General features: G+C 41.7%; 1 protein-coding gene across 4 annotated transcripts in view; it reads right to left on the minus strand.

Moving 5' to 3' along the window:
* CD200 (CD200 molecule) overlaps nucleotides 1–10,961 on the minus strand; it is a 43,117-nt gene extending 32,156 nt beyond the window's left edge. For 2 of the 4 annotated variants that reach the window (XR_007155653.1, XM_047875371.1), the window contains exons 1-2: nucleotides 10,645–10,959; nucleotides 7,318–7,402 (exon numbers count right to left, since the gene is read on the minus strand). Coding sequence is in view for 1 of the 4 variants with exons in the window: in XM_047875371.1 (XP_047731327.1) it covers nucleotides 7,318–7,402; nucleotides 10,645–10,656 (97 nt within the window). In the remaining 3 variants the exon portion in view is untranslated. Of the gene's footprint in view, nucleotides 1–7,317; nucleotides 7,403–10,644 lie in introns of all 4 variants that reach the window. The other 2 variants (XM_047875373.1, XM_047875372.1) reach the window with 2 other exon arrangements.
* Nucleotides 10,962–11,435: the final 474 nt, after the last annotated feature.

Here is an 11,435-nt window from a genome sequence, read left to right on the forward strand (position 1 = left end):
CGTGAGTTCGAGCCCCACGTCGGGCTCTGGGCTGATGGCTCAGAGCCTGGAGCCTGTTTCCGATTCTGTGTCTCCCTCTCTCACTGCCCCTCCCCCGTTCATGCTCTGTCTCTCTCTGTCCCAAAAATAAATAAACGTTGAAAAAAAAAAATTAAAAAAAAAAAAAAAGAATTAAAAAATCCAGTAGATGGGTGCCTGGTGGCTCAGTCGATTAAGTGTCCGACTTTGGCTCAGGTCATGATCTCGAGGTCTGTGAGTTCCAGCCCTGCATCGGGCTCTGAGCTGACAACTTCAGTGCCTGGAGCCTGCTTCAGATTCTGTGTCTTCCTCTCTTTCTGCTCCTTCCCCGCTTGTGCTCTCTCTCTCTTGCTCTCAAAAATAAATAAAACATAAAAAAAAAAATACAGTAGAACAGATCAATGAAACTAAGAGCTGGTCTTTTGAAAGAATAAACAAAATTGATAAACCCCTAGCAAGACCTCTCAAAAGGAAAAGAGAGAGGACCCACAGAGATAAAATCATGAATGAAAGAGGAACGACCACAACCAACACCACAGAAATACAATTATAAGATAATACTATGAAAATCATATGCCATAAAACTGGACAGTCTGGAAGAAATGGACAAATTCCTAGACACACGCTACCAAAACTGAAACAGGAAGAAATAGAAAATTTGAACAGGCCCATAACCAGTAAAGAAATCAAATCTATAATCAAAAAGCTCCCAACAAAGAAGAGTTCTGGGCCAGATAGCTTCCCAGGGGAATTCTATTAGACATTTAAAGAAGAGTTAATACTTATTCTCCTCAAACTGTTCTAAAAATACAAAGGGAAAGAAAGCTTCCAAACTCATTCTTGGAGCCAGCAAAACCTTGATTCCAAAACAAGACAAAGACAGCACTAAAAAGAATTACAGATCAATATCCTCGATGAACTTGGATGCAAAATTTCTCAAGAGATACTGGTAAATCGAATCCAACAGTACATTAAAATAATTATTTACCATGATCAAGTGGGATTCATTCCTGGGTTGCAAGGCTCGTTCAGTATTCACAAATCCATGAATGTGATACACCACATTAATAAAAGAGAGGATAAGATCCTTTCAATAGATGCAGAGAAAGCATTTGACAAAATGCAGCATTGTTTCTTGATAAAAACCCTCAAGAAAGTAGGGATAGAAGGATCATACCTTAACATCATAAAAGCCATATATGAAAGGCCCACCACTAATATCATCCTGAATGGGAAAGCACTGAGAGATTTCCTCCTAAGACCAGAAACATGACAGAGATGTTCACTGTCACCACTATTGTTCAACATAGCACTGGAAGTCCTAGCCTCAGCTATCAGACAACACAAAGAAATAAAAGGCATCCAAACTGACAAGTTAAAAGTCAAACTTTCACTCTTCATAGATGACATATAAGATACTCTACGTGGAAAACCCAAAAGATTCCACCAAAAAAACTGCTAGAACTGATACATGAATTCAGCAAAGTTGTAGGATATAAAGTCAATGTACAGAAATTGGTTGCATTTCTATACATCAATAATGAAAAAGCAGAAAGAGAAATCAAGGAATTGAGCCCATTTACAATTGCACCAAAAATCATAAGATACCTAGGAATAAATCTAACCTAATAGGAAAAGAACTGTATGCTATAGAAAACTATAGAAAGCTTATGAAAGCAATTGAAAACTATAGAAAGCCTATGAAGGAAATTGAAGCAGACACAAAGAAATGGAAAAACATTCCATGCTCATGGATTGGAATAACAAATATTGTTAAAATGTTGATACTACCCAAAGCAATCTACAACATTCAATGGAATCCTTATCAAAATAACAGCAGTACTCCTCACAGAGCTAGAAGAAACAATCCTAAAATTTGTATGGAACCAGAAAAGAGCTCTAAAACTCAAATTAATTTGGAAAAGAAAACCAGAGGTGAAGGCATCACAATTTCGGACTTTAAGCTGTATTACAAAGCTGTAATCATCAAGACAGTATAGTACAGGCACAAAAACAGACACATAGATCGATGAAATAGAATAGAGAACCCAAAATTAACCCACAAATATATGGCCAACTATTTTTTCACAAAGTAGGAAAGATTATCCAATGGCAAAAAGACATCTCTTCAGCAAATGTGCCGGGAAAACTGGACAGCGACATACCGAAGAATGAAACTGGACCATTTTCTTACACCATAGACAAAAATAAATTCAAAATGGATGAAAGACCTAAAGGTGAGACAGGAAACCATCAAAATCCTACAGGAGAAAACAGGCAGCAACCTTTTTGACCTCAGCCACAGCAACTTCTTACTAGACATGACTCTGGAGGCAAAGGAAATAAAAGCAAAACTGAACTATTGGGACCTCATCAAGATAAAAATCTTCTGCACAGTGAAGGAAACTGTCAGCAAAACTAAAAGGCAACCGATGGAATGGGAGAAGATATTTCTAAGTGGCATATCAGATAAAGGATTCATATCCAAAATCTATAAAGAACTTACCAAACTCAACACCCCCCCAAACAGATAATAATCATAATCATAATCATAATCCAGTGAAGAAATGAGAAGAAGACATGAATAGACACTTTTCCAAAGAAGGCATCCAGATGGCTGACACATGAAAAGATGCTCAACATCACTCAACATCAGGGAAATGCAAATCAAAACCACAATGAGATACCACTTCATACCTTTCAGAATGGCTAACATTAACCAGTCAGCAAACAACAGATGTTGGTGAGGATGTGGAGAAAGGAGAACCCTTTTGCACTGTTGGCGGGAATGCAAACTGGTGCAGCCACTCTGGAAAACAGTAGGGAGGTTCCTCAAAAAGTTAAAAACAGAACTACCCTATGATCCAGCAATTGCACTACTAGGCATTTATCCACGGGATACAGGTGTGCTATTTCGAAGGGACACATGCACCCCAATGTTTATAGCAGCACTATCTACAATAACCAAATTATAGAAAGAGCAAAAATGTCCATCGACTGATGAATAGATACAGAAGATGTTGTATATATATGCAATGGAATATTACTTGGCAATCAAAATAATGAAATCTTGCCATTTGCAACAATGTGGATGGAACTAGAGTGTATTATGCTAAGTGAAATAAGTCAGTCAGAGAAAGATATCATATGATTTCACTCATGTGGAATTTGAGAAACACAACAGATGAACATAGGGGAAGGGAGGGAAAAATAAGATTAAAACAAAGAGGGAGGCAAACTGTGAGAGACTCGTAAATACAGAGAACAAACTGAGGGTTGCTGGAGGGCAGGGCAGTGGGGGGATGGGCTAAATGGTTGATGGACATTAAGGAGGGCACTTTTTGGGGCGAGCACCGGGTGTCATATGTAAGAGATGAATCACTGGGTTCTACTCCTGAAGCCAAGACTACACTGTATGTTAACTCTCCTGAATTTAAATTAAATTGAATTAAATAAATCAATAAATAAATAGTAAGTAAAATTCTTTTGCTAGTGAAAAAAAAGAAAAAATAGAGAAAAGTGCAAAGAAAACATTTATGTACATGCCTGAGGCTGTTAGAGAAATATACGTTCAAATACGTATATTCAATCTTTAAGAGTAACAGAGTAGAAAAACAAGAAAGCAAACTCCCACTGAACAAATATTGTGTAAAGAATCCTTGGAAACTGAAAGTAGGTAGAATGAGGTTGAAGTTGAACACTGTCAGATAGAATAGAATGTGTTCGTGCCCAGAGAGGCAGAAGCAGGGAAAGGGCCAATGGACAATTGGCAGAGTGATGAGTTTAAGTGAAGATACAGCAGCCCCATACATTCCACACACACACACCCTGCGAAAGAAGGGGCAGCAACAGTGGCGTCTTCCTCCAGAAAGCAGTGCTGAATACGGGAACGTAAGGTAGAGAAATATTCAGGACAGTGCTTCAGGAGGCTGCATCGTAACAGACGGCTTTGGCAGCCAAATAAGAATCTACACACCCCCACATTTTTACTTAATGCAATGCAGAGCATAAGGCATGACAATAACTTCTTCCCCCACAATGCTGGCTACTCATGTTGATATGATAGATGATTCCATAGGAAACTGCAATATAAAAACAAACAGGCACAGGTGTGAGAAAGCTGACACAATGAAAGAAGAAAAATGAACTCTACAAAACCTAAGAACTCCTACCAAACGAATAAAGATATCATAAATCAAGAAACACTTTGACGTGAATAAATGTCATATCTTACATGTAAAAAGAAGCCAGCATTGTAAATAGTAGAAATTAGAGGTGTAGCAAATGACATCTATAAAATCTTAACTTGGCTCACTTAGCAAAATGGACATTGCTGAAGAGTCAATTAGTTAAGTAGGAAGATCAGATTATGAAATTCTTTCAGAATATAGCACAAAGGGATAAAGATACGGGAAAAATTAAAGAAAAATTCAAAGACCTAGAATGTTTCACCGGTAGTCCATCAAAACTTTAAAAAAAGGGGAAAAGAAAGAATAGAAGATAAAAACACTGTAAGGGACATTTCAAAATGACAAAAGGAGCAATCTAAAATAAGATATATTAATTATAAACCTTTATATGCCTAACAACATAAGCGACACATACAAAAGCCAATAGAACTGCAAAGAAAAAATTTTAAACCCACAGAGATAATGGGAGAGTTTCACTTCCATATATTAAAAAATATATATAGGGGCGCCTGGGTGGCGCAGTCGGTTAGCGTCCGACTTCAGCCAGGTCACGATCTTGCGGTCCGTGAGTTCGAGCCCCGCATCGGGCTCTGGGCTGATGGCTCAGAGCCTGGAGCCTGTTTCCGATTCTGTGTCTCCCTCTCTCTCTGCCCTTCCCCCGTTCATGCTCTGTCTCTCTCTGTCCCAAAAATAAATAAACGTTGAAAAAAAAATTAAAAAAAATATATATATATAAAGCAAAAAAGTCAAATATAAGGATAGAGAAGGGACACCTGGGTGCTCAGTCGGTTAAGCGTCAGACTCTTGGTTTCAGCTCAGGTCATGATGTCACAGTTTCGTGAGTTCGAGCCCCACATTGGACTCTGTGCTGGCAGTGCGGAGCCTGCTTGGGATTCTCTCTCTCCCTCTCTCTCTGCCCCTCCCCCATTTACTCTCTCTGTCTCTCTTGAATAAAGTTTATATATATATATATATGTATATATATATGGATAGAGACGATTTGAAAACTGAATATTTATATATGAATCATTATATATAAATTATATATGTATATGCATATAGGTATGTATTTATAAACTTTTATTCAAATAGAACATATAGGGGCACCTGGTAGCTCAGTCAGTTGAGCATCCGACTTCGGCTCAGGTCATGATCTCATGGTTCACAAGTTTGAGCCCTATATCAGGCTTGCTGTGGTCAGTGCAGAGCCTACTTAAGATCCTCTGTCCCCCTCTCTCTTTGCCCCTCCCCCACTTGTGTGCGCTCTGTTTCTCTCTCTCTCTCTCTCTCTCAAAAATAAATATTTAAGAAAAAACAAAGAGAACATACAATCTCTACAAACATTCCCCAAAGTTGAACTTGAAAAAGGACGCAAAATGGGGCGCATGGGTGGTCAGTCGGTTGAGCATCCGATTTCAGCTCAGGTCATGATCTCACGGTTTGTGGGTTTGAGCCCCGCGTCCGGCTCTGTGCCGATGGCTCGGGACCTGGAGCCTGCTTCGGATTCTGTGTCTTCCTCTGTCTCTGCTCCTTCCATGCTCACACTCTGTTTCTCTCTCAAAAATGAATAAAGATTAGGGGCGCCTGGGTGGCGCAGTCGGTTAAGCGTCCGACTTCAGCCAGGTCACGATCTCGCGGTCCAGGAGTTCGAGCCCCGCGTCGGGCTCTGGGCTGATGGCTCAGAGCCTGGAGCCTGTTTCAGATTCTGTGTCTCCCTCTCTCTCTGACCCTCCCCTGTTCATGCTGTCTCTCCCTGTCTCAAAAATAAATAAACATTAAAACATAAAAAAAATAAAAAATTAAAAAAAAAAGAGAAAAAAATGAATAAAGATTAAAAATTTAAAAAAAAAAAAGGACACAAAAAAAGCTGCTACTTGATGATCCTGAACACTGTCCACAATGCAATAAAACAGGAAATTTACATGCTTCTTTTAACTCTAATTACACCAGAAACCATAGGAAGAATAATCAATTACTATGAGTGACAAGGAGAATATAATGTATTGAAATCCAAAGAAACTGATAAAGCAGTTTCAGAGGCAAATATTTAATCCTAATTTCATTAGGAAACAAGAGAATGAAAAATGAATACACACATATATCCAGAATCCCACACCGCCTCCCAAAAATAAAAGCAGTGAGTTAATATAGATGTTATACATATATAGTTTTAGGGAGGCATATTCTTGGTAGATGTGAAAAGTTCTAGAAGCAATACCTGCCGTTGGGATTGGGGTTTTCTGAAAGTTCCTTGAGATTTTGCAGAGCAGAGATTTGAAGAAACTGCTGCTTTTAGAATGGAGAGTAGAAAAGGAATCAAAGTTAGAGTTTTAACTTCTTAGGTGATTTTTCTCTTTTGACTATGGAAGAAATAATTTGGTGAGAACGTTTACGATTCTTTGATGCTTCTATAGAATTCCATTTAGATTCCCCCAGTCAGTTGGTGAGGCCTGTGCTGTGGATGGTGTGAAACCTGCCCTGCCCCCAGCTGTAAAGGCTGTCGTAAAGGCACATCACATGGAAGGTGAAAACAGGCCAGCAGCAAAGTGAGGTGTGATTTCCTATGAAACAGAGCAGACAGGTCTGGCCCAATCAGGAAATTCAGCAGATAAGTGGACAGCACAAGCATGTGTTACATAACAGACTGTGAACCTACGGAACCTCAATATTTCGTTCTTTTCCATAGTTTTCTATAAAAAGGGGCAACCCCATTTAAAAGGCTTACTGCTAGAATACCTTCTAAAAAGGGTATATTAATTTATACTCCCCAAGCGTTTCCCTATCTTTACAAACAGGGAATTATGTTTAAATGATATTTAGAAGTTACTCGATTTGATAGGTAAAAAACATCTTAAATTAGGAAGATTTTTTTTTTACGTCTGGTATAATCTATGAAAACAGTTTGTAAGTATCCAATGTCTTTTTCCACTTTGAAAACAAAAATATGGAAAGCAGAAAGAACCACTCCCATTCCTCCAAGCAAATTACACATTTAAATAATTCATGCAGACAAATGAACTAGCACAGGCCAAACAACAGTGGCCAAATGTTTCCATCCCAGAAATTTTGTTTCCTAGACTCCACACAGGGGAATTGCATAACTTTTTACCTTGGGCTGCCCTGCAGAGCCTCACTGCTGTGAAGAACCAAATCAGTCTGTAGGCAGACAGATGACAGAAGAGCCCAACGAACACCTGAAGACAGAAAGCAAAGCAGAGAAATGGGCATTTGGATGTGGACAAAAAGCTCAAGAAGCTTCCATCTCATTGCTACCTCCAGAAATGCTGCAGCTGAAGTTTTAACCACCAGAGAACTTTGGTTTTTTGGATGTAGAACCAGGGACTATAAATGGAAGAAATAAAAGACTGTGCTCAGGATACGGGAAGGGAAAAGCAACCGTGTGGCTCATCCATTATGGCAATCCCTAGCAATTGGAGGCCTTGCTCTCAAAGCCACTACTGTAAACAGCAAGGTCTCAAAGATGTAGGATGGTCAGGGGAAAAAAAAAAAAACTGCCATAAATACATACAGAAAACACAGAGACTACAAACGTTAGAGAGCATTTACATCCCAAATAATCCACATCTGTTAACATTAAAAATGTAACTCAGGGGTAACCATCTTTCAGAAAGATGTGACTGCTTTGAAGTTTGCTGAAGTATTTTTCCCTGCGAATTCTGCAAATTTTACATGAATCGCACATTTTGAAAAAACAGTAATGTCCTTTTTTTTTTTTCTTCAATGCTTAAAGTGACTGGGCAGAAACCCCTGGCATTTTACATGGTGATATTTAATGAAATGTTATTCTGGGTATGATTTTACTATAAGATGAGAGGATGGGATGTAGACAGATTAACCTCTCTCTACAGTAGCCCCATAGATCCATTCATTTGGTCTACATGTGTGTTCATTGTAAGGGGTACAGGCCAGAAATGTAACTTTTCCCTACGTTTTTCTATAATAGAGATACATAAGAAATGTGGGTTTCTCTGTATTTTTAACTAAATTTCATTGTTATTTCACGTTGCCATTCCAACTAGAGGTAGAGACTTCATTGCAGTCAATGTCACATAATCTCTGTCAATTCAGCCCCCCGCCACCCCAGCACTTCACAACTGTTCCAGTCTCTGGCATTGCATTGCATCTCCATTCCTAGAGGCTCACACAATGCCAAGCCACGGGGCAGGGCTGTTAATCCTCGGTTACAACCATCTCTCCACGGTGGCATTGTCTAAGATGGCCGTGTTCCCCTCAAGACATCATGGTCATAGCAATTAAACAATTAAATCTTGTGCTTATAGTGTCTTCTCTTCTTCTCTTTTGTTCTCCTGATTGCGTGCTCCTGGATTCTCCCTGTGTTCAGCAAAGGGACGTTCTGCGTGTTCTCTACCTATCCATCTCTTGTCTTACTGCTCACTTATCATGATGGGGAGGCCGGTCTCATTCCACAGTTGCCCCCAAGAAAGCAAGGCACAGGTGTTTTCTGTTCTTGGATTTCAACACCTCCCTGTAAGTTCTATTTATCATCCTCCCTGAACTCCCCACTCATGGGCACCAGGCACAGGGCTACCTTTTCAGAGCACAAATTTGTGTCTGAATATAAACTTCAGACAGACCCTCTTTGCTCTCGTAGCCTAGAAAACATTTACTTCCGCTAGGGTTGGGAAAGCTGGTTCCTCCATCACCCTGCGTTTCTCCCATCTGGAATAACATATGTCGTGGGTTTTTCAGCATATTTAGGCTTTTAAAACTCAAATGCTTAGGCTTTTGCTATATCAACACCTTGGCTTCTGAAACCAAAAAGTCTTCTTTGGCATTCTAATTCCATGGTATTTTTTTAAAAAACCATATGCCCCTCTCTTATGTGGAAATCCAAAAGCAAAGATGATGAGAAATGCAGAATGGATTGGTTCTTGTAGTGAAAATCTGTGTTTTAGGATAACAGAGAAAACAGATGCACACCAAAACGCAGTGTGTAAGCTGGGAGCCGACAATGTTTTTAAGAAGCAAAACACAATGATTGAGACTAGGGAATTCGGAGGAAAGCCTTGCTATTAAATATATACATAATTATCATGGGTGATGAGTTGGGTTAGCACAAACGCAGGATGCGTGAGCCAGGACAAATGACTCTACCTCTCCAAGATGTGGGCAAAATAACAGCACCGAACTCTTTTATTAAAAAGACGAAACAAAGTAGTACATGTAAGGATCCCAGAATAGTGAGTGACACAGATAAGCGGTGAATGAATATCGTTATTATTTCATCGGGTTGCTGTAACAACTCAGCATTTAAAATACTTAATACAGCGCCTAAGATACAGTAAATACCAAGACATGTTAGGTAACTAAAAAAATCCACGAATCACATCATATACAGGGAGTACAAATATTAAATGGAGAAATCCAGGAGCTCTTTGCCGACAAGGCCAAGGTTCACAGAGACCTGTGCCTCTGGCAACCAACTGCTCAGAGCCTCTTCCCCTGAGTGTCTGGGTCCAAATCCTGATCCCATCACATGCAGTCACATGGACATGTAAAAATTAACCTCTCTGCTTGTTTCCTTATTTGTAAAATTCCTTCTCTGAAGGCTGTGAAGATCAGAAGCGTCCAGCGCGAGGAAACACTAGCTCGCAGGCCACCATACTCCTTTGTTAAGATGCCGAATGACTGGCTGTGTGGTGTCGCCAGTAAACTACATCTGAAAAAAATTACCTTGAGGTATTACTTGCATTTGGATTTTAACTGTTTTATTCATTGTTATTATTTCTTTTCATTACAGCAGCGTAAATAAAAAGGCTCCCATTCAGTTAGTAAACAGGTCCTGAATAAACAAAGGGTCTGTCTCTCTTGGATATCCTGGGGTTTAACCCGGATTTATAGGCTCTCAAGGCAAATCCTTTATGGCTCTCAAGACAAAGGGACCGGAGGATGGAAAAAGAGGCCGGTGTATCCCAGGAGGGAGCGAGCTCCCCCGGAGAGAGCGAACCCTGAATCCTGCAGCCCCATCCCAGCTTTGGGTGCCATGACGGAGCCAGAACAGCACCGCCATCCCCTCCTTGGGACAGGGTACAACAGAACGTGCTCTGCCGCCCTCGAGCCCCGGCCAGTAAGCCAGGCCGCCGGACTGCCCAGAGGGCCCGCCGGCCGCCAGCGCGCCTCCCTGCCCAGCTCCCCTCCGAAAGAGCCCGGGAGAAGCGTCTCCCGGCAGCATCCTTCTTCCAGGACACTGGGACAGGGACCCGGGCCGCCAGGAACGGCCTGAAGACCTCCCTTCCGGAGGCAAAATCCGCTCCTCCCCAGGTGAAGCGTCGCGGGGCCAGCGCCGACAGACACCGAAGCCACAGACAGCTCTGCCCGCCGCCAGCCCGGGGCCACGCGCGCCGCATCGCCTACCCCGCGCCCGCCGTCCCGCGTCCCGCCCGGCCCGGCTCACCAGCCTCTCCATGGTCGCTCCCTGCAGCGCGGGATGGCCGGCCTCAGCTGGAAAGCCCGAGGGTTCTCGCTAAAGGAGCCAGAAGCCTAGAAGGCGCGGCCGGTCCCCGCCCCAGGAGCTGCTGAAGTGGCTCTCCTCGCCGCCACCCCCCCCGCTGGAGTCCTCACCGCTACACCCACTCGCGGGAGCCAGCGGTTGGGGTTTCCAGTCTCGTGGATAAATTCCCCATCTGAAACACGGTGCATTTGTCAGAGGTGGCCGTTTTGGAAACACTTTGAGAAAGTGTTGGGAAAAACATGCACTCTTTCCATTTCCACTCTACAAGGACCCAGAGAAAAAGGAAATGGGGGGAGGTGGGGAGACCTCAATCGTTTGAGCTCTCGCTCAGGGGTATGGCTGTCTGCATTGCTCAGCAGGTGTTAATCCACAGGAGGTGAAACTGAAAAAAGAACAAAGGTTTGTTATTTGGGGTCTCGGAATTGCAATTCGGGGGAGCACAGGTTTCAGGAAACCAAAAAAGTGTTGCTCTAGTAGGGAAAGCAAAGGGGGGGGGGTATGAGAAAGAAGGAAGGGGTAATTGTATGTTGCAGACAAAGAAGATAAGGGGGAAAGATGCTAATCTGGTGCTGACCCTTTGAGCCACTTCTGATAACTATCTTATTATTTTCTTGCTGCCGTCAGATTAAACTGCCCCTACTATGTGTTTATTAACTTCGCTGTCCTCATATGACCTGAACGCCAGTTGCTCTGTTGAAATTTAACTGCGTGAAAAACTATTGTCGCTGAATTTC

The sequence above is a fragment of the Prionailurus viverrinus genome, chromosome C2 (assembly GCF_022837055.1).
Source record: "Prionailurus viverrinus isolate Anna chromosome C2, UM_Priviv_1.0, whole genome shotgun sequence".
Taxonomy (NCBI): Eukaryota; Metazoa; Chordata; class Mammalia; order Carnivora; family Felidae; genus Prionailurus; species Prionailurus viverrinus.